Source organism: Pipistrellus hanaki (assembly GCF_964339955.1).
Source record: "Pipistrellus hanaki genome assembly, chromosome: 19".
Taxonomy (NCBI): domain Eukaryota; kingdom Metazoa; phylum Chordata; class Mammalia; order Chiroptera; family Vespertilionidae; genus Pipistrellus; species Pipistrellus hanaki.
The window spans coordinates 17,660,908-17,682,098 of NC_140521.1; the positions used below are offsets into that span (position 1 = coordinate 17,660,908).

At 56.1% G+C, this 21,191-nt stretch overlaps 1 protein-coding gene across 3 annotated transcripts in view; it reads left to right on the top strand.

Moving 5' to 3' along the window:
* TPCN1 (two pore segment channel 1) overlaps positions 1 to 21,191 on the top strand; it is a 49,714-nt gene that overhangs the window by 19,460 nt on the left and 9,063 nt on the right. For 2 of the 3 annotated variants that reach the window (XM_084868278.1, XM_084868280.1), the window contains exons 3-18: positions 5,208 to 5,335; positions 8,099 to 8,275; positions 8,679 to 8,792; positions 10,244 to 10,374; positions 11,203 to 11,291; positions 11,371 to 11,405; positions 12,186 to 12,244; positions 12,454 to 12,553; positions 14,835 to 14,951; positions 15,423 to 15,547; positions 16,237 to 16,285; positions 17,010 to 17,073; positions 18,224 to 18,268; positions 19,753 to 19,809; positions 19,892 to 19,945; positions 20,554 to 20,626. In XM_084868278.1, coding sequence (XP_084724404.1) covers positions 5,208 to 5,335; positions 8,099 to 8,275; positions 8,679 to 8,792; positions 10,244 to 10,374; positions 11,203 to 11,291; positions 11,371 to 11,405; positions 12,186 to 12,244; positions 12,454 to 12,553; positions 14,835 to 14,951; positions 15,423 to 15,547; positions 16,237 to 16,285; positions 17,010 to 17,073; positions 18,224 to 18,268; positions 19,753 to 19,809; positions 19,892 to 19,945; positions 20,554 to 20,626 — 1,417 coding nt within the window. The remainder of the gene's footprint in view (positions 1 to 5,207; positions 5,336 to 8,098; positions 8,276 to 8,678; positions 8,793 to 10,243; positions 10,375 to 11,202; positions 11,292 to 11,370; positions 11,406 to 12,185; positions 12,245 to 12,453; positions 12,554 to 14,834; positions 14,952 to 15,422; positions 15,548 to 16,236; positions 16,286 to 17,009; positions 17,074 to 18,223; positions 18,269 to 19,752; positions 19,810 to 19,891; positions 19,946 to 20,553; positions 20,627 to 21,191) is intronic. The other variant, XM_084868279.1, reaches the window with a different exon arrangement.

The window sequence follows — 21,191 nt, forward strand, 5'->3', positions numbered from 1 at the left end:
CTTTGGGACCCGGTGAGCAGAGAAACTGGCTTCTCCCACCCTCCTGCCTGCTGCATGTCTTCTCTCTTCTTCCCCCCGGGCCCGGCCCAGCTGCCGAGGCGGAAATGCCGAGGCCGAGGCCGGCTGTCCTCTTCCTGGAGGAGGCAGTGGAGGGCCAGCTCCCCGCCGGCCCCGCGGTGAGGTCATCCTGTCTCCTGGAGCCGGGCCTTGGCGGTCTGCCTCTGCCTCCCCTATCCAGCCCTTCTGGAAGGGCCCTCCCTGCCCGGGCTAAGGACGGTGGCAAAGTCCCAGGTCCCACATGCCCATTCTCACGTGGTCTCTCATGATCGCCAGCGTGAGGCCGGCCCAGCCCGCAGGATGGGGCTGGCCCTGGGGTGAGAGCTCACCTGCCCACTTGGGTGGCCAGGATTCTTTCCGAGCAGGGGCCGCTCCCGGAGATGCAGACCCCCGTCGTTTCCCCGGGGACCTTTACCCCCCGGAAGTGCAAGCTCCGCCCAGGTGGGCAGTTGATCAGGGCAGGTAGGTGCTAGCAGTCACGGAGCTCTGAGCTCCCCAGGCAGACGACCCGGGGCAGGCCCAGTGGGCCTCAGCGTGGGGACAGCCCATCCCCTGGGACCGCATGCCCAGTGGTGACCAGGAACGGGGAGCCCCTTACAGCTCTCACTTCCTGCTTTGAGGGCGCTCATTCTGAGGAAGTCCCTGAAATCGGTTCCCCCGTGAGCAGGGCCTTGTGCCCCGGTCACCCCCACCTGAACTCCAGACCACAGTCCAGTGGCCCCCTTACCTCGGATGGCCCCCCTGAGCCCCCTGCCTCCCTCTCTTTTACGGACCATAATTGTCCGTTCCCTCTGGGAGGCAGCTAAGCCTTTAAGCGTTCCTTCTGACGGCAGCAATCAAGCACTGGGCGCTGGAGCGTGGCCATCGCCTCTCCAGCCTGGGAAGTGGGAGCCGGCGGAGGGGGCAGGGAATGAGGGCTCCCCTCGCCCCCCCTTGCCATGCACTCAGAGTGCTGCTGGACTTGGCCTCTGTTTGAGGCTGCCATGAAAGGAAGTGGAGGAACAGGGCCCCCTGCCTTCCACCATGCCCTTTCCACAGCCCCTCCTTGCGCTGCCCAGCCGCCGGGGCCGGCATGAAGGCGGCTCTTTGAAATCACCTGCGGCTCCTGAATAGCCCCTCGGCCGCCCTTGCCTCCCTCACCACCTAGGGCCTTTCAGCCCTCTCCCCACATAAGAGCCACAAGCAAGCTGATCGGCTTTGCCTTTGGGACCCAGTCAGCAAGCCAAGGCCTGTGTTCCGAGCAAGTGCGGTGTGAACACAGGCTAGAAGCCGCGGACAAAGGCCACTCTGGAGGGCACAGCTCCCCATCCTGCCCCTCGGCCGTTCCCGTCTCCGTTTTCCTTTCTTTCCTTTCTGTCCTCTTTAAGGCTCTGCTCGGAATTACTCTTATACAGCATAGTCGCTCTCAGCAGGTCCTTAAAGGATGATCTTGAGAAAATACAGATCACGTCAAGCTCCTTATAAGGCCCTCGGGCACCCCTCCTGCACCCTGGCTGGGCACCGGGCCCTGGTGGTCACCCCCGCTGTGCCCCCCGGCCACTGGCCATCTCTCAGTGTCCCATGGAAGGGTGCTTCTGGAATCTTTGGAGCTAGGGCTTCCCTTCAGATCTGAGTGCTGAGCACTGGTTACATCATGCCTGACACTGTTCTGGGCTCTCAGGACACCTCGGTGAACAAGACAAAAGTCCCTGCCCTCAGGGCCCTGCCATCCAGGCAGGGAGGCTGGCTCTAACGTACTGGGGGCAAGAGGGGGGGGTGTTAACCCCAGGAGGAAGCAGAGAGCAGCGTGAGAGCGACCGAGGGTGATGGGCATGTGACTTCAGAGAGGCCAAAGGTGGCCCCTGAGAGGACGATGTTCGGGGGATCTGGGAGGTGGGGAAGGAGGCCAGTTAAAGACCTGGGAAAGGGCCGGGGAACAGGAAGTACTGGCCAAGGGAGGCTAATGCCCGCGGCATCTGTGCCAGCTCATCACCCGCCCATCCGCTCTGTCGTTGCTGTACCTGGCACTGCTGTTTCCGGGCCGCCGGCCCCGCTGTGTGTGTGAAGGCTGCAGAGGCCATGGCGCGGGCACATGGGGGGGGCAGCATGTCCAGCTGCCTGCCTGAGGCTGCTCCTACCTCCACATGCCTCCCTGGTCCCGTGAGCAGATCAAGGAAGGCGGTTTGACTTTCTCTCTCCTCCTGGGGCTTGGTTCTTTAGACCTGGGCTCTGGGGTCGGAGTGGCGAATGCTGGCCTTGCGTAGAGAAGGGCCCGCAGCACCAAATGCAGGCAGCAGCCCAGTGTCCCTCCTCCTGCTCTGGCTCCGTTTTCAGTGCTTCTGCTGCTAGGTTTTGGTCCTTCTGGCACTACCCTGTCACCTTTTCTGGTTTCCAGTTTTTGAGAGGCACGTGGCTTCCTGCTTAGGAGCCACCCAGCCTGGACGGTCTCCCAGCCCCACGTCTCGCTAGCTGCATGGCTTCTTCGGGGGGCTTAGCCTTTGCCCTTCTGCACCTTCCTCCCTCAAGTCTGAGGTGGGGCTAATCATAACCTTCTTCTTAGGGCTGTTGTGAGAATTAGATAGGTTGATGGGTATTAGGTGCTTAGATATGCATGTTATCTTATCTACATATATAAAAGCCTAAGTGACTGGCCGACCAGGACCAAAAATAGCTATGGTGCACACTGACCACCAGGGGGCAGATGCTCCACGCAGGAGCGGAAACCACAGGTGTGGAAACATGGGACAGACTGATGAATCTCAGAGGGAAGGAAGAAGTGGGGAGGGCGTAAGAGATTAATCAAAGATCTTATATGCATACTAGAGCAGCTGTCGCCAACTGGTGGTCCGTGGTCCACTGGTGGTCCATGGGGTCTGAAAGGTTGGCGACTGCTGGACTAGAGGCCTGGTGCACAGGGCCCTCTTGCAATCCGGGACCCCTCGGGGGATTATTGGAGAGCCGGGTTCGGCCTGATCCCCGCAGGCCAGGCCAAGGGACCCCACTGGTGCACGAATTTGTGCACCAGGCCTCTAGTTGCTTATAACAAACCACTCCAAAGCATAGTGCCTTACCATAGCAACCTCATTTACTTTGATCATAAACCTGCAGTTGGGGTGGGGTCTGGGAGGGGCAGCTTCTCTGCTGCCCACACTGTCCATCTGGACACTTGACTGGAGCAGAGATGGCTCATTCAACAGATGGAGAGTTGGTGCTGCCCGTGGGCCTGGAGCTCAGCTGGGCTGTGGCCGAGGGACTTGGTCCTCCTTGTGGGCTTCTTGGACATGGTTCCAAGAGCAAAAAGTGGAGGTAGCCCGGCTGGTGTGGCTCAGTGGTTGAGTATCGACCCATGAACCAGGAGGTCACAGGCTTGATTCCTGGTCTGGGCACATGCCCAGATTGCAGGTTCAATCCCCAGTGAGGGGCATGCACGATGCAGGTGACCAGTGATTCTCTCTCATTGATGTTTCTATCTCTCTATCCCTCTCCCTTCCCTTCTCTCTAAAAATCAATAAAAACACTTTTTTTTTTTTTTTTAAGTTGAACTAGCCTTAGGAGTCAGAAGCGTCATATCTTCCATCCTGTTGGTCAAAGTAGTCACAGAGACTCCCTGGTTTCGGGGGGGCAGAGGCACAGACTCCACCTCTTTGTAGGAAAGGTTCCAGAAGAGCAGGGTGGACGAAAGGGAATATGGTGGCTGTCTTTGGGGGGGGAAATCTGCACAGAATAGATTTGAAATGGGATTCTTCAACCTCGTGGAGGGGGTGGTTAGGAGTGTGGATTATGGGGAACCAAGTCTCATCATAGATGTCCTTCCTCTGTTTCTTGGTGTCCCTGCTGACCCGTGCTAGTGGAGACACTTGAGAGTTGTGACAGCAGCTGTCAGTATAAAAGGATTCTGGAAACGCTCAGAGGTAGATTTCAGGCAGAGCCAGGCTGCAGTCGGGGCACCTGTGCCACCGTTTTGTTCTCTGTTGGCGTCCTTCTCGGGCAGGCTTTCCCCACATGGTGGCCGAGGCAGCTGCCTGCAGCAATGGGGAGAGAACCCCTCCTTCCTAACTGGCCCAGGACGAGTCCCAGTTTCAGCCCTCCGGGGCCGGCGTGGGCAGCACCCCTGCCTGAACCAGCCTGTCCGGGGAGGGGCGGGGCTCTCATTGCACCTGGGCACCTGCCCGGGAGCCAGGGGTGGAGCCAGCCCGAGCCGAAGAATGTTCTCCAGAGGCTGATGGGCCGTGCAGGAAAGGGTGTGGGGTCAGCACGTGGAAGCCACAGATGACCCCGCACCAAGGAACAAATCCAGTTATTTTTGTTGTTAATCCTCACCGAGGATATTTTCCTTGGACTTTTAGAAACTGGAAGGGAGAGACACAGAGAGAAACATTGATGTGAGAGAGACGCATCGATTGGTTGCCTCCGGCACACACCCTGACCAGGGCCTGCAACCTAGGCAGCTTGCTGTTGACCGGAATCGAATCCAGGATCCTTCAATCCACGGGCCACCACTCTAACCACTGAGCCAAACTGGCTAGGACCAAATCCAATTATTTTTCTTTCTTTTTTAAAATGTATTTTGATTGATTTCAGAGAGAAAGGGAGAGTGAAGGAGAGAGGGAGAAACATCAGTGAGGACATAAAATCATGGATCGGATGCCTCCTGCATTCCCCACACGGGGGATGGAGCCCGCAACCGGGCATGTGCCCCGATCAGGAATCGAACCGTGACCTCCTGGTTCATAGGTTGGCGCTCAGCCACTGCGCCACGCCAGCCGGGCAGTTATTTTTCATTTGTGACTAAGTAGAATATTAACACGTTTCCAAAAGCCAAAAGTAAACAAAAAGTCGGAGTGACACTTCTACCCCGTTTCCCACCTCTCCTGTAGGCAGCTGACTTCACTGAGCTCTACTTCTCTTCCTCTCTTTCTTTTCTGTAAAGATGAGTGGGCAGCTGTATGTTTTTCCTTCCTTGTGCTCTTTTGTACTTGCTTTTTCACTTAACAAGAGAAGGAGCAATATTGTTACCTAACCACACTGATTCTTGCTGTCCTGGTGCACAGAGCGGAGATTGACCTATGAATGCGTGTGTGTCCGAGCACGCAAGGCCCTTCCTCCTGGTGCCGTGTCTCTGTCCTCCTCCTCCCGGGCTGTAGGTGAATCTCTCTCCTCTCCCAATGCAGATGGAGGCAGCTATGCCGCCCACGGCTCCCAGGCCTCCAGCCTGAGCTCAGAGGGCGAGAGCTTTCCCTCGAGCCCCACTGGACACCACTGGGAGATGAATTATCAGGAGGCGGCCATCTACCTCCAGGTGAGCATCGCTGGGCCAGGACTTGGCCCTCCTTGGGGGGGGGGGGGGGGGAGATGGGAGGCAGGGCTCTGTTGGATGCCCAGGAGTTCAGTTCCGGCTTCAGTTCTCTGTGCGTGAGCTTCTCTCGCCTTATGGTGGGGAGAGCCAGCCTGATGGTGCCTGCCCTGGACGGGCGATGTATGTGGGCTCATCAGGTGACCCCAGCCTGCGGCTCCACCTGCCCCACCAGCCTCCCTGAGACCAAAGCCACCCACCTAGTAGGTTGCAGAGCGTGGGTGGGTGGCCACACTAGCCTCCAAGTGATGTTCTTCCTTCTATACATTGTTGCCTCATTTCTATATGCTACCACACTTGAAAATGAGCCATGTAGTTGTGGGGAAAGAGGTTACAAAATAGGACTTGTAAGATCATTGTTGTATACATTTATGTACACACACATACACACACTCTCAAACCCATATATAGCTATTTATATAGATACTGGAGGCCTGATGCACGGAATTTGTGCAACTGTAGGCCTTCCTTCTGCTGGCTGCCGGCACCGGCTCCCCTCCGGCACCTGGGACCCGGGCTTCCCTCGCAGCCCTGGCTTCATCCGGAAGGTTGTCCGGAAAGATATCTGGTTTAATTAGCATATTAGCTTTTATTACTATAGATATACTAGTATATAGCTACAGATACCTCTGTGTGTGTGTGTGTGTGTGTGTATTTGCCCATTCACATCTGGAAAGTTGTTTATCTCAGTGTTAAAGGTGATTATATTTAGCTGACGGAATTTTTACAACCTTATAATCCTGTGTATTATTTGAATGATTTTTACCCAAAATGCACCTTTAAAAAAAAGAGCAGAACCGCGCTCTCCATGAGCAGCATTTGGGGCTGTCTCTGGAGGGTGGGCTGAGCTGCTGTCGGATGTTCTTCCTTTCCCGCTTGGAGGTGAGCTGCAGGCAGACCCTGCTGGGTGGCAGGTGTGCTTGGGCCATCCGGCCCTTGCTGCTGTGAGGCTGCCTGGTCCCAGAGCTCATCTGTCAGCCCCGTCCCCTCGGGAGCCGGGTGTGAGCGGTCACAGTGCCTCCGAGACGGTTCTTGTTTGCTGTGTGGACTTCTCCTCGGGGAGCAGAGAGTGGAGGCTGGACGTCACGTGGAACTGGCCGCCTTCTTCTTTTTCTTAATCTCTATTCCGATCAGCAGCCAGGAAACAAGACCCCTGTTCTCTCTCCTTGGGGTCTGGCCCAGAACCCAGTGACCCGGCTCGTATTTCACTCCGTGCTCATTGGTGGTGACCTCAACCTCCACCTCCTCAGTGGCCTTTCCAAGTCCTGGAGCTCAGCTTGAGCCCCCCTGTCAGGGGTTTCTTCTAGTTGGACCCTCCTTGCTGGCCGCTTGTGGGGAGACATTCCCCAGGAATTGCATATTTTAGTAATCCAAACCAGAAGCTCGCCGGCCACCGGGGGCGTCTGCGGCCACGGGGCAGCGTCAGACCCACAGCCCTGCGGAGATCACAGGGCCCGAGCCTGGAGCCCGGCCTGCCGCCCGCCCTCGGAGTGACCGCCGGCGTGTCTGTTTCCTCTGTGGACCTGCCCCTGTCCAGCCTGTGGTTTGTCTTTGTTTTGGTACTGAGGGTAGTGACGTATCCAACTTCAGGAAGTGACTTCTTCAAAGCTACTCGGCAAACCACAGTCAAGGCCCGCGCTCCCCGCCTCCCAGCTGCTGGGTGGACGGTCGCCGAGCGGGGCTGGCGCCTGGAGAAGTGATCTGCAAAACGGTTCATCCTCCCAAACATCTATTAAACACCTCCTGTGTACCGGCCGTCTCCCAAGTGTCTTCCCGGAGCCCCGTGAGGAAGGGGAGCGCCGTCGGGCTGACAGCTGGAGAGGGTGTGGCCCAGGGAGGAGGGGGGAAGCCCGTGCTTGCTGACCCCAGGACTGCCCCCTTAGCTCTGTACATTCTGCAGACATTTCTGAGAGCGAGCACGTGGCCTCCAGGGACCAGTTGTGCCCAGTTCTCTACTTTCTCTGGACCTTTTAAAAAAATATATCTTTATTGATTTCAGAAAGGAACGGAGAGGGAGAAAGAGAACTAGGAACATCAATGATGATGGAGAATCATTGATCGGCTGCCTCCTGCACGCCGCCCCTTCCTCCCCCCGCCAGAGATTTAGTCTGCAACCCAGGCATGTGCCTTCGCCGGGAATCGAACCTGATTCATAGGTTGACGCTCAACCACTGAGCCACTCTGGCCAGGCTGAGCCTTTTTGTTGTTGTTGTTAATCCTCATCCGAGAATGTTTCTTCCATTGATGTTTAGAGAGTAGAAGGGCGGGGGAGAGACAGAGAGAGAGCATCATTGATGTGAGAGAGACAGCAGTTGTTTTCTCTTGCACACACCCTGACCAGGGCTGGGATTAAGGCTGCAACTGAGACACCGGGTGCCCTTGACTAGAAATCAAACCCACGACCTTCAGTCCTCGGGCCGGCACCCTAACCTCTGACCCAAACCGGCTAGGGCCCTCAGGGCCTTTTATTCTTTGATTCCTCCACGTGGTTTTTAGGAATCAGCAAGTTAAAAGCCCCATCAGCAGGCCAGGGCGCGACCTAACTGGCGCACGGTTTTGTGGCCGTAAGACTTTTGTATGTCCATCATCTTCCGCCTCTGGCCTGGACCGTCTCTTACCCGCCGGGCCCTCCCTCTCGCCCTTGGCCCACGGCGCGGCCTGGGTGCTGTGCCTCAGAGGCGCTCTGCCCCGCGGCTCTTGTTTCCGCAGGAAGGCGAGAATAACGACAAGTTCTTCACCCACCCCAAGAATGCCAAAGCGCTGGCGGCCTACCTCTTCGCACACAACCACCTCTTCTACCTGATGGAGCTGGCCACGGCCCTGCTGCTGCTGCTTCTGTCGCTGTGCGAGGCGCCTGCCGTGCCCGCTCTCCGCCTCGGCATCTACGTGAGTGTCCCGACGGCTGGGAGCCGCTGCTCCCCGGGAGCAAGCTTAAGCTTAAAGGGGAACATTCTGGAAGGGCAGGCAGTGCAAACTGATTGAAAACAGCCCCTGGGAGGCCCTAGAGGCCTGGGAAGTGGCAGTGACTCGCTGGTCCTCTTGGGGTCCCTGTGGAGCGAAGGCACTTTGCTCACTCAGTCCGGCTGTGATTCCCCTCGGAAATGCCAGGGGGCGCCATCTGCTGGCCTCACTTGGGACCAGCGGCCACCCCTCGGCACCAGGTGGGCAGCACACCTGATGGCAGCCCCTCCCACTCTTTCCAGCCTCAGCGGAGAGGCGGTCTGTCGGGGCGATGGCCAGCGGGAGGACGGGCCCGGCGATGCCATGTCTCCGCACCCTGTGGTTGCAGGTCCACGCGACCCTGGAGCTGTTCGCCCTGATGGTGGTCGTCTTCGAACTCTGCATGAAGCTGCGGTGGCTGGGCCTCCACACCTTCGTCCGGCATAAGCGGACCATGGTCAAGGTGGCATGTCCATCTCCTTTCCGCATTTTCTCCCCTGGCACCTTCAGTCCCGTCGCTCCCCTTTAAACCCCCCGGCTCGGAAGTGTAACTCGGGACCCCACCCTCGCTGTGCCCCAGCCTCGCAGAGCCGTGCTCCGAGGTCGCTGTCGTGGTCATGCTAGTGTGACAGCAGCTAGTGTGATTCGGAATTTGGGGCGCTGAGCACGGGCGCGGTAACCCTCGAGGGAGATGCATTCCTGTTCCTAGTTCACATCCAGCCACAGCAGAGAATGGGAGTCAAACCCAGGTCTGGCTGGCCTCCGAGCCCACGCTGATCCGTAACCAGCACCGGACACGTTCTCTCTGCTGCAGAGAGGCACAAGTAGGAGTGTGTCAGGGTGGCACTTTGCAGTGTAAAGGGCATGTGCAGTTGTTCAGGGAAAGCACCCGGGGAGCTGAAGAGCAAGGTGTGCTTCAGACCTGACCCAGAGGTCCTCACGGTGCAAGTCAGGAGAGCCGGAGCCCGGGTTGGTAGACGTTGCCGGGCACAGAGGCAGGTGTTTTTGTTTGTTTTTGTTTTTAAGAAATAAAGGAAGAGGGAGACAGAGAGAAACATGAATGTGAGAGCGACATCAATTGGTTGCTTCCCACACTCTGACCAGGGGTTCGAGCCTAGGTACGTGCCCTTGACCAGAATCTAACCTGGGACCCTCCCGTCTCCAAGCCAACACTCTTCACTGAGCCAAACTGGGTAGGGCAGTTTTTTTGTTTTGTGTGTGTATTTTTTTTTTTTAAATATATATTTTGATTTTTTTACAGGGAGGAAGGGAGAGGGATAGAGAGCTAGAAACATCAATGAGAGAGAAACATTGACCAGTTGCCTCTTGCACACCCCCCACTGGGGATGTGCCCACAACTAATGTACATGCCCTTGACCGGAATCGAACCTTGGACCATTCAGTCCGTAGGCCGACGCTCTATCAACTGAGCCAAACCGGTTTCGGCTTGTGTGTGTATTTTTGTTTTTTTAATATTTTTATTGATTTTAGAGAGAGGAAGGGAGAGGGGGAAAGAGATAGAAAAAATCAGTGATGAGAGAGGATTATTTATCGGCTGCCTCCTGCGCGACACCCACTGGGGATCGATCCCACAACCTCCACATGTGCCCTGACCAGGAATCGAACACTCTATCACTGAGCCACCCCAGCCCGGCTGAGTGTAAGAGTTGCTCAGTGAATACCCTCTGAGGTGCTGCTGAGAGCATTGCCCTCTGGGCCACTCCTGCTACCACATACCTGTGCCACAGCCCAGGGCCCTTCCCCCGGGGCTGTTGGATGTTCGGGGTGGGCCCTGGAGAAAAGGGATGGGCCTCTCAGCACCAGAGTGCCATTCCCGAGCGAGCCCTGAGCTCAGGGTGTCCTGGAGGGGGCTGGGCGGAGGAGCTGACGTGCTCTCTGCCCGCCCGCCCCCAGACCTCCGTGCTGGTGGTGCAGTTCGTCGAGGCCATCGTGGTGCTGGTGCGGCAGACGTCCCACATGCGGGTGACCCGGGCGCTGCGCTGCATCTTCCTGGTGGACTGTCGGTACTGCGGTGGCGTCCGGCGGTAAGGCCTGGGGGAGGAGCTGCTCAGACAGTCGCTATCCTGGCCCGGCCTGCACCCCTGGGCCAGTGGAGCAGGACCCAGTGAGTCAAGTAGCCATAAGATCCCATCCTGCCCGTCGGTAGAGTCTGACTAAGTACGCTCACCTCCCTCTGCCTCTCGGCCCCACAGAGAGGAGAAAGGCTCTTCCCCCTGAAGCTTAGGTGTCCCGACTCCAGGCCTGCGTCCCCGCTTTCTGGGCCCGGCCCCTCTCCGTGCACATTGTCTGCCCCAGCACAGCAGCACAGCGCTCAGAGCAGGCAGCCTGGCTAAAGGTGCACGTGGCTCACAGGCTGTCCTGCTGCCTCCCCGAGACCGGGGCCCTGCACGCGAACACACCGCCCGCCTAGCGTTAGACTGAGCTTTGAGACTGTTGATAAGAATGGGCTGGCAATTCATTCTCTGTGCATCCTCAATGCAGGGCACACGCGTCCTAGGACCAGGTGGCCCCGAGCTGTCTCCAAGCACCCCACTTCTTGGGGAAGCGACCTCTGCACCGAGTCTGTGCCCTCAGCCTCCTGCTTCCCCTCCCTCTCTCACGGGGCACTCCCCACTGACCCTGCAGGCAGGAGGAGGGGTTGTCTGTGCTGCACCTCCTCCCTTCTCCCTGCCACCATGGAGGGCAGGTCCTGCAGGACAGCAAGCCGGGGCGCAAGGGGGGTTAGTGTTCTGAGTCAGGAGCACCAGACCCGGGCCCCCATGAGCGTGTATTCCCCTGAGGAGTCCGGACCACGCTCCTTGGGCCCACCCTGGGCTGCACCTCATCCCCCCTGACCTCCCCTGTCTCCCCAGTAACCTTCGGCAGATCTTCCAGTCCCTGCCCCCCTTCATGGACATCCTGCTGCTGCTGCTCTTCTTCATGATCATCTTTGCCATCCTCGGTGAGTTCCCTGCTCTCAGTTACGTGTTTTGGTCCAGTCCCTTTGACATCTTTTCAATCTGTTTTCTGCTCCCTTCCAGGTTTCTACTTGTTCTCCCCTAATCCTTCGGACCCCGTAAGTAATCACCATGTTTTGTCCGTTTCTTCCTTTGTGTGAGGCCATTCCCCTCTGACAAGGTGGCTGGGCTGACTCTCTAGCTACATGAGGGAGGGAGGCCTGCCTGGCTTCCATCACAGCTGACCGCTCCTGAAAGTCCCCGTCACCCCGACCTGAGCTGTTTCCCTTCCCTACGCACTAAGGGGTATGGTTTCCTACCACGAGAGTCTGTTTCCAAGATCATATTTGGAACACGGGAACATTTTTTTTTTATATATATATATATATATTTTTATTGATTTTATACAGAGAGGAAGGGAGAGAGATAGAGAGTTAGAAACATCGATGAGAGAGAGTCATCGATCAGCTGCCTCTTGCACACCCCCTACTGGGGATGTGCCCGCAACCAAGGTACATGCCCTTGACCGGAATCAAACCCGGGACCTTTCAGTCCCCAAGCCGACACTCTATCCATTGAGCCAAACCGGTCCCGGCAGAACACGAGAACATTTTGGTGGAGGTTACAGTGAAGGAGATCCAAGCCAATTGTGCAAACATCTGATTTTCTGTACGAAAAGTCCCTAAGTCACTTGTCTGCTTCTGCCAGAAGCGTGGAGCTCAGGAAGGCGGAGTCCTTACTCCAGTTTGCTCATCCCTCAGGGACCCCGTGGGAGGAGGCAGAGTTAGTGGGGTGGAGCGGGGAGGGCAGGGCACTCCAGGGGCCCATTGCAGGCTGGCCCAGACTGCCGTGTGCCCTGCGGCTGGCCAGCCTGTCCCCCTGCCTCCTTTCCCCAACAGTACTTCAGCACCCTGGAGAGCAGCATCGTCAGTCTGTTCGTCCTCCTGACCACAGCCAAGTGAGTGTGGGCTCTGCTCTGGGTCTTCCCAGCCCAGGACATTACCTGTCTCAGCCCAGACAGTGCTCGGGGCACTGGGAGGAATGGGAGTGGCCTGGTGACTCGGAGCCCGTGAGCTCCGAGCGGGGCTGGGAAGGCAGGAAAGAGATGTCCTTAGGGAAGAAGGAGGCGGGCAGACGGGGCCCCTGGGCAATGCTCTCCAAATGCAGTTTCCCAGACGTGATGATGCCTTCCTACTCCCGGAACCCCTGGTCCTGCGTCTTCTTCATCGTGTACCTCTCCATCGAGCTGTACTTCATCATGAACCTGGTGAGTGACCGTGTCTCGTCTCCGCTGGGGCAGCCGGCACAGCTGGGTGCCATGGGCATGGAAAAGGAGGCGCCACGTCAGCAGGGGCTGGGGGTGCCAGGCTGTGGTCAGGGGTGGTGCGGGGACCGGCGTGGCAGCCTCCCCGGGTTATCTCCGTCATTGTTCTGATAGTGCTCGTGTCTGAACCAAGGCTCCCCGTGACCTGTTCATTCTCACCGCAGACGTGTAATAACTATTAAAGCCGGCACTGCGTAGCCTTACCCAGGCGCCGTGCTAGGTGGGTTAAATGATTTAACACAACAGCCCTGGAGGGCCCATTGTGATCCTCAGTGTGTAGATGGGGACCTGAGGGTCGGGTGGACAGAGGGACAGGCCCACGGCTGTGAGCTGGTGTGATTCCAAGCCCTGCTCTGAGCCGCTCGGGCCTTTGGCACACCCACGTCCTGGAATTTCCACCCCTTTTATCACAAACCACTGGAAATTCCAGCACAGGACACACTGCCGGGAGAAGGGGAAGTCCCCGTGCACACTGGGACTGGGAAGGCGTTTGAGAAGGCGGGGCTGGCCACCAGGCATGTTCCTGCCATCAGCCAATCACTGTTAGGCAGGTGCCAAGACCACACGTCAGCACCGGAATTACCAGGGAGAGGCTCTTACTCATCTTGTATTTTTATGCTTCTGAGGAGCATTCTCACACCAGGCGTCACAGCCAGGCCTGGGATAGAATAGAAGACACTTTTTTGCCGTAGCCAGTTTGGCTCAGTGGATAGAGCATTGGCCCCCGGAGTGAAGGGTTTTGGGTTCGATTCTGGTCAAGGGCATGTTCCTTGGTTGCAGGCTTGCCGCCCAGCCTCAGGGCATGCAGAGAGCAACCAGATGATATTTTTCACACATTTGGTGTTTCTCTCTCTGTCCCCCTCCCTTCTGCTCTCTCTAAAACACATTGGGAAAATATCCGCAGGTGAGGATTAGGAAAAAGAAGAAAGGAGCAGACACGTGAAATCTAAAAGTGTGAGGTCTTAAAAAGGAAAACATTTTTTAATTTCTCAAACCCAAAAGGAAATATGTTAGCTATCTTCATACACATTACAGTTCTTATGTACCGTCCTTAGTTTAGAATCATAACAACATATTATGTATAATTGATTTAATTTGTTGTGAAAATCCGGGGTAGGGAGTCTGTGAACCGCAGCCTGCTGGCCAAAGCCTGCACTTATAAATAAAGTTTTATTGGCACACAGCCATACCCATTAGTTCCCGCATCCTCTGTGGCTGATTTCATGCTGCAACTGTCCTTCAGAGCCTGCAATAGTTGTTGTCTGGCTCTTTATGGAAAGGTTTGCTGACCTTTTCTTGACCTAAAGGAAAAAATTTGGAGAGGGGGGGCATTTGAAGGAGTAGGAAGGACAGGAGAACTTCCCTCAAAATATTTTTGAAAGAAAAAGCGTTTCTTGCTCCCCTTGCTCTCTGGTGAAGCAGGCTGTGTGGTGACTAAGCGGAACTTGGAATCGGGCAGTTCCAGGATGTGGCCTCAAGGAAGGCCCCCTGCTCCCCTGGTGCCTGGGACCAGTGCACGAAGCTGGGACTCACCAGGACGGGGAGCAAGGGGGCGAGCGGGAGGCGGCCTCCACCATGCTGATGCTCCTCCGAGCCCTGGGGCCTGGCGGGCACAGGAGGGACACAGCCTCCCAGGCCTTCGCCATCAGCCACCAGACTGAGCTGATTGGGGCATCGAGCCCAGCATGCCCTTCCCTGCTTCCTTCTCACCTTATAAAACTGTCCAGTCAGGGACGGACGAGCTGTAGGTGAAGTACCTGGGGAAATATAACAACGATGTTTTCGTGTGTCTGAAGAGAGAAAATTTACAAGTGGTGATACATGGCCTTCCTCTTTGTTTTTTTTATTGATTTCAGAGAGGAAGGGAGAAGAAAGAGAAACATCCATGATGAGAGAGAATCATTGATCGGCTGCCTCCTGCACACTCCCTACTGGGGAGATGGAGCCTGCAATACAGTCATGTGCTCTTGACTGGAATCGAACCTGGGACCCTTCAGTCTGCAGGCTGACGGTCTATCGATTGAGCCAAACCAGCTAGGGCATGGCCTTCCTCTTTGACTTGGAGATATACTACTGTCCCCGCCAAGGGCAGGCGGCATCATCACCCCTCCCCCTCCCTGGGTCTGGGGTGTGTGGGAGAGCGCCCTCTGGAGGCAGAGGGTACACTCCCAACCCCTTGAGGTCCCACTGTGCAAGGAGCCAGGTGTCTGCTCTTCCCTCACAGCTGCTGGCCGTGGTGTTCGACACCTTCAACGACATCGAGAAACGCAAGTTCAAGTCTTTGCTGTTGCACAAGCGAACTGCCATCCAGCACGCCTATCGCCTGCTCGTCAGCCAGCGGGTAGGGGTGTGGGGTGGGGGAGCTGGGCTGGGAGGGGTTTGGTCCTTAGTCCTCCTCCCTTGCCCTGGGCAGCCCCAAAGCACGGCAGGCCGGCAGCTTTAGAAACAGGGGTCCCTGCGTGCTGGGCGTGGCTCAGTGGTTGAATGTTGACCTGTGAACCTACAGGTCCCATTTGATTCCCGGTTACGGTACTTGCCTGGGTTGTGGGTGTGCAGGAGGCAGCCAATCAATGTTTCTCTCTCATTGATGTTTCTGTCTCTCTGTCCCTCTCTCTTCCTATCGCTCTAAAATCAATAAGAACATATTTTAAAAAAAGAAAAATAAAGCAGGGGTCCTGCCCTTGGGAGGATAAGAAGGCGCCAGGCACCCGGGATCCAGGCGGTGCTGGGCAGCCAAGTAGTCGCCCCCGAGGGAGGAGGCCTTGGGCTCTGCCTTCGCCTGTGCTGACACTTCGTCCTTCCTCTCCCCCAGAGGCCCGCCGGCATCTCCTACAGGCAGTTCGAAGGCCTGATGCGCTTCTACAAGCCCCGGATGAATGCCTGGGAGCGCTACCTGACTTTCAAGGCCCTGAATCAGAGCAACACCCCTCTGCTCAGGTAAGAGTGCGGCCAGGTGGGGGCGCTGTGGCCCGCTGAGGTATTCAGGGGAAGTCCCACCCAAATTTAATTCAGGCCGACTTGACAAAAAGTGGAATGTATTGGATCATGAGGTAGACTGGCCCATTCTTAGCTGCTCACCTTTGAGCTAAGAATGAACGGGGATGTTGCATACGAGCAGGTCCGCAGAGGGGTGTTGGCGCATGCACACACGTACACACGCACACACATATGCAGGTATGCGCACACCACGGAGCAGCCTCGGAGATTTCCAGGGGAATCTCGATCTTCTAGATGGCTGACAACCGAACCCTTCTTTTCAGTTTGAAAAGCAGCAGGCCACTGCAGATAGGAGAGCGAGTCAGTTCTGTTTGGGCTGACCTCTCAGCCCATTTGTCCCAGTAAGTTCTCTGCTATGTAAGCATTATAGTGGTTCTGGGGGCCTGAAGCTGTCACTCACTCAGACTGAGAGGATTAAGTTTTCACAGGGCCCGGAGGAAGGTCAGAATGCCTGCAGGGGAGGTTCCCCCTCCCCCACTTATATGCCGGGACTCCCAGCTGTCCCCTCCCCCTTTCTGCCTTCCCCCTTTAAAGGGGACCACAGGCAGGCAAGGAACAGAAATAAAGCTCAGTGGGAGCATTCTGGGTTTTTTTAAAATTTACTTTGCCTTTTCATGTTGCTACGACAGCCTGAAGGACTTTTATGATATCTATGAAGTCACCGCCTTGAAGTGGAAGGTAAGACCTGAGAGGGAGCAGGTGGACAGCTCCACGGAAGGGATGAGGCCCAGAGGCACCTGAGGGCCAGAGGCACCTTATTTTTTTAAAATATATTTTTATTGATTTTAGAGAGGAAGGCAGAGGGAGAGAGAGAGAGATAGAAGCATCAGTGATGAGAGAGAATCATCGATCAGCTGCCTCCTGCACGCCCCACCCTGGGGACCGAGCCCACAACCTGGGCAACGTGCCCTGACTGGGAATCGAACCGTGACCTCCCTGTGCTCAATCACTGAGCCACCATGGCCGGGCCGAGGTCCAGTTCTTCCTTGGCTGGAACAACACCTCTGTTCTGGTCATTTCAGGGACACCAGGTGGCCCGGGCCCCCATCTGCCTTCACACGTGTAAGACAGTATCCTGGTCACCAGCACTGAATCTCGGGCCCCATTAGCCACCGTGACTTCCAGCCCCTTATCTGACTTTTACCAGGTCGTCACACCTGGGAAACGGGCTGATAGGACCTCCCGTTACCTTCAGGAAGTTATAGAATAAGGCACATGCGTGGCCCGTGGAAGTGCTCAGTGGCCCTGGGCTGGCCTCATTGTTACTTAGATCCCGGAGCGTTCTTCCTGTTCCCCACGTTAGAGCCTGGTGAGCAGGGAGGGGCTGCGGCCGCCTGGCCCTGGGGTCAGGTCCCCGTCCCCGGTTGAACCCCCTCTCCCATGGCCCTGTTTTCCTGGGCAGGCGAAGAAGAACAGAGAGCACTGGTTCGATGAGCTTCCCAGGACAGCCTTCCTCATCTTCAAAGGTAAGGCGCCCCCGAAGACGTGTCATGAACACAGTGTTAGGGACCAGGGAGGAAACTGGCAACTTTATTTTTATTTTTTATTTTTAAATATATTTTATTGATTTTGTACAGAGAGGAAGGGAGAGAGATAGAGAGTTAGAAACATCGATGAGAGAGAGTCATTGATCAGCTGCCTCTTGCACAACCCCTACTGGGGATATGCCCACAACCAAGGTACATGCCCTTAACCGGAATTGAACCCGGGACCTTTCAGTCCCCAAGCCAACGCTCTATCCATTGAGCCAAACCGGTTTCGGCAGGAAATTGGCAACTTTAAACCAAAAGGCATCTGTGGAATGTCCAGTTCACTGCAGAAAGTTTGCCAAGTCCAATCGCCTGAAGAAAATCTCCCACCAGAAATAACCGCTGCTCATGTCCCGGTGTGTTTCTGACATCGGTTGCTGTTTCTGCACCTCTGAAAACTGTGGGACTGCAGTCTGTGTTCTGTCTGAAACCTGCCTTTTTATCGGCTGGTGCATTTTTCCCGTCCCCCCTGTGCAAGTGCATACCCAGTGTGCGTGATCCCTTGGCAGTATAAGATTCAGCCATTTTACATCGGAGTGCCCGCATTGTTTACCTGACAGCCCCCCTTCACTTAATGCCCGTTTGGAAGTTTCCGGGGGGTGAGGGGGGGAGGGGGAGTGAGCCCACAGGGAGTTTCTCTGTAAAAAGCCCGAAGCCTGGTTCTGGGCCACATGAACATGAGGAACAATGGGATGGCCGAGCTTGTGATTTCTCCCCCTGCTGGGGCGCGGGGCGCAGCTGTCACCTTATATATTCTCTAACGGGTTTCCGTTCCGCTGGGATGATAGTTGCTCAAGTGGGTGAGGAAATGGTCCCAGGCCGAGACCTGCAGGATTGTAGGTCTCAACAGTGGCAGCAACACGGTGTTCCATTCGGTCCCGGCCCGGCCTGGGTCGCCTAGACTGTCCCCAGAGCAGCTGTGGTCCATGCCGTTGTGTCCGGGTGTCTGAGTGTCCCCGGGGGACAGGCCCTTCCGTTTTCACCCCTGGACACAGGCACCCTGGTTGCTGACGTGCACGTACTGTGGAGTCGGGGAGCATGCTTGCACAGGAAGACTTCGATGCTAATAGTTCCTCTCTTCCAACAGGGGTTAACATCCTGGTGAAGTCCAAAGCCTTTCAGTATTTCATGTGTAAGTGCGACCCATCCAGCTGTGGGCCCTCTGCTTCCGGGGCTCACTCCTCTGTAGTGGGGAGGCCGGAGATGGTCCCACAGTCCCGTGAAGACTGTTCATCGTAGGAAGTTCAGGGACGTCCACGTGCCCGGTGCCCCTGGAGGCACTCACCGCCCCGTGGCCAGTCCTCCTTGTGCATCTGCGTCCTCACTAGGGCTCGCTTACCCTGAGGCCCGGAGTTTTGAAAGCTAATTCCAGAACCGCAGAGTGTGATGGGTGGATAAGTTTGATTATTGAAAGAACTTGTTTTTCCTTTGAGATGTTTGATTTTTAAAATGACTGCACAATTAGCAAAATGCGCGTGGATCTGGCCTTTCACTGAGCAATCCCACTGCTAGGAACCCATCCTAACGAGAACCCAGCCTAATGTGGGTCTTTTTAATCTGTAGGTTCCTCCTTCGTCCCTCTTCTCCCTCCCGCACTGTGTAGTTGACGAAACAGGACTTTCGGTCTTGTTTGTGTTTGTGTTTGTTTTTGCATATCCTCCATTAATTATCTCCGGTAACTTTACCTCTTGTCACCTCCCCCAATGGGTTCCTGTTATCATGGCTTATCCATCCATGTTTTAAAAACTCCGAATAGGTGCATACGTATGCATATATCTCTGTCTTCAGGAAATTAAAGCACACTTTACACACTTGTTAGCAATAAATCCTGGAGACCACGCCACAGTAATATATAGAGATGTCCCCCATATTTTTTTATAGCTGATAGGACTTTTTTTTTTTTTTTTTTTTTTTTTAATTTTCACCAACGATATGTTTTCTTATTGATACTTAGAGAGAATGGAAGGGAGAGAGAGAAAAACATCGATGTGAGAAACATTGATAGGTTGCCCTTTGTAAGCACCCCAACTGGGGTTCGAACCCACAACCTTCCAATGCATAGGATGGTGCTCCAACCACTGAGCTACCTGGCTGGGGCGGTAGGCTCCTTGTCATGACCGCATCATAGTTCATTCCACCGGTACCTCCTGATCACTAGGTGGGTTCTGATGTTTTGCCATCGTAAGTAGTTCTCACGTGAATAGCTTCCTGGGTACCTGGTGCTCTGTGTTTGCTGGTGTCTCATTAGGATGCGTTCCTAGCAGCGGAAATGCTCAGTGAAAGGCCAGGTCCACATGTATTTTGCTAACCGTGCAGTCATTTTAAAAATCAGACATCTTGAAGGAAAAACAAATTATTTCAATAATCAAACCCTTGGTGGATTGTCCATCGTTGATACTGACTTAGAATAATAGGTTTTACTGCAACATCTTAACTGGTATCTCTGCCGTGACAGAAGGGGCTTTTAGAAATTCGTAGCCGTTGCTAAGCCAAACCAGCAGTTGATTGAGCTCATGTGGTAAAAGCACTAAGCGGTCATCTGTCCCATGGGGTGGGGAACGGCCCGGAAATGAACCAGGCGTGACTTGCAGGCCTGTGCTTCTCTGTCGGTTGCAGACTTGGTGGTGGCAGTCAATGGAGTCTGGGTCCTCGCGGAGACCTTCATGCTGAGAGGTGAGCCCGGCTGGGGGCCCGCCCCGCCCCGCCCGTGGGCCTGCCCAGCCTCCTCCTGAGCTGCGGCCTCTCTGTCCTGCAGGTGGGAACTTCTTTTCCAAGCACGTGCCCTGGAGCTCCCTCGTCTTCCTCACCAGTAAGTCTCCAGCAGGGCTTTGTCTTAAACTCTGGTGGGAGGCCGGTCACTGGGTTAGGACCTCGTGGCTCTGAAACAGGGCGGCTTCAGGAAGCAGAAACCGGGTCTGATTCCATCCCACCTGTTTCAAACTCCCCCATGGCTCCTCTGTCCTCCGTCAAATCTCCATCCCGGCGTGCTCACATCCCCTGGCCGGGCGGGGTCCCTCAGCCACCCGGGGCCCACCCTGAGCCCTCCTGAACAGGGCCCTGCCCCTGAGTGCCCCGTGCCCTTTCTTGCTTCTGCACCATGTTCCTCCACCTGACACTCCCCCCTCCTCTTAACCCTGAGCGCACGGTCATCACCCACTCACAGCTCCTCCCGTCTGCACTCAGCTCGGTAGGGTGGGCACTGCACTGTGCTGGTCACTTGCACGCCCAGCACAACGCCCGGCACGGAAGAGGTGCAGGCAGTACCTGCTGGGTGGACAGAGGGTGGCTGGGCCGTGCCCAGAGAGGGGAGGGAGGGAGCCCACACTCTCCCGTGGGGCGTGGCTGTCCAGAGGGCGCACAGCCTGCGGCCCGGTGTGGGAGGTCACTGCCAACCGCCGCCGCCGCTCCTGTCCACAGTCTACGGTGTGGAGCTGTTCCTGAAGGTGGCGGGCCTGGGCCCCGTGGAGTACCTGTCCTCCGGCTGGAACCTGTAAGTGACAGCATCTCTGAACCCCGTTCTGTGGGAGTCCCCACCCTTTCCACCCCTGAGGCTCTGAGACTCCCAGGGCTGGGCTCTGTCTTCCTCTCGGGCCACTGCACCCCACCCCCTCTCCTGCACATGCCCCAGGGTCCTGAGGCTGGTGGGCTCTTCGTGAGGCCTTTAAAAAAAATTTTTTTTTTTTAATATATATATATTTATTGATTTGAGAGAGGAAGTGAGAGAAACAAACATCCATGATGGGAGGGAGTCATGGATCGGCTGCCTCCTGCACACTCCACACCGGGGATCCAGCTGGCAACCCAGGCATGTGCCCTGGTCTGGAATCGAACCGTGACCTCCTGGTCCGTAGGTCGATGCTCACCCACTGAGCCACGCCACTGGGCTCTTTTCCTGAGGCCTCAGCCTCCACACTGTGCCCAACATACCTAAGCTCTTTTCCATAAAACCATGCCGCCCCAGAGAAGGCAGGCCTACCGCCTCGCCGGGCCCTCCTCCCGGCTCCACTGAGGCCCCCCGAGGTCCCCGAGGCCCCCTCGAGGCCTCCCCGTGGAAT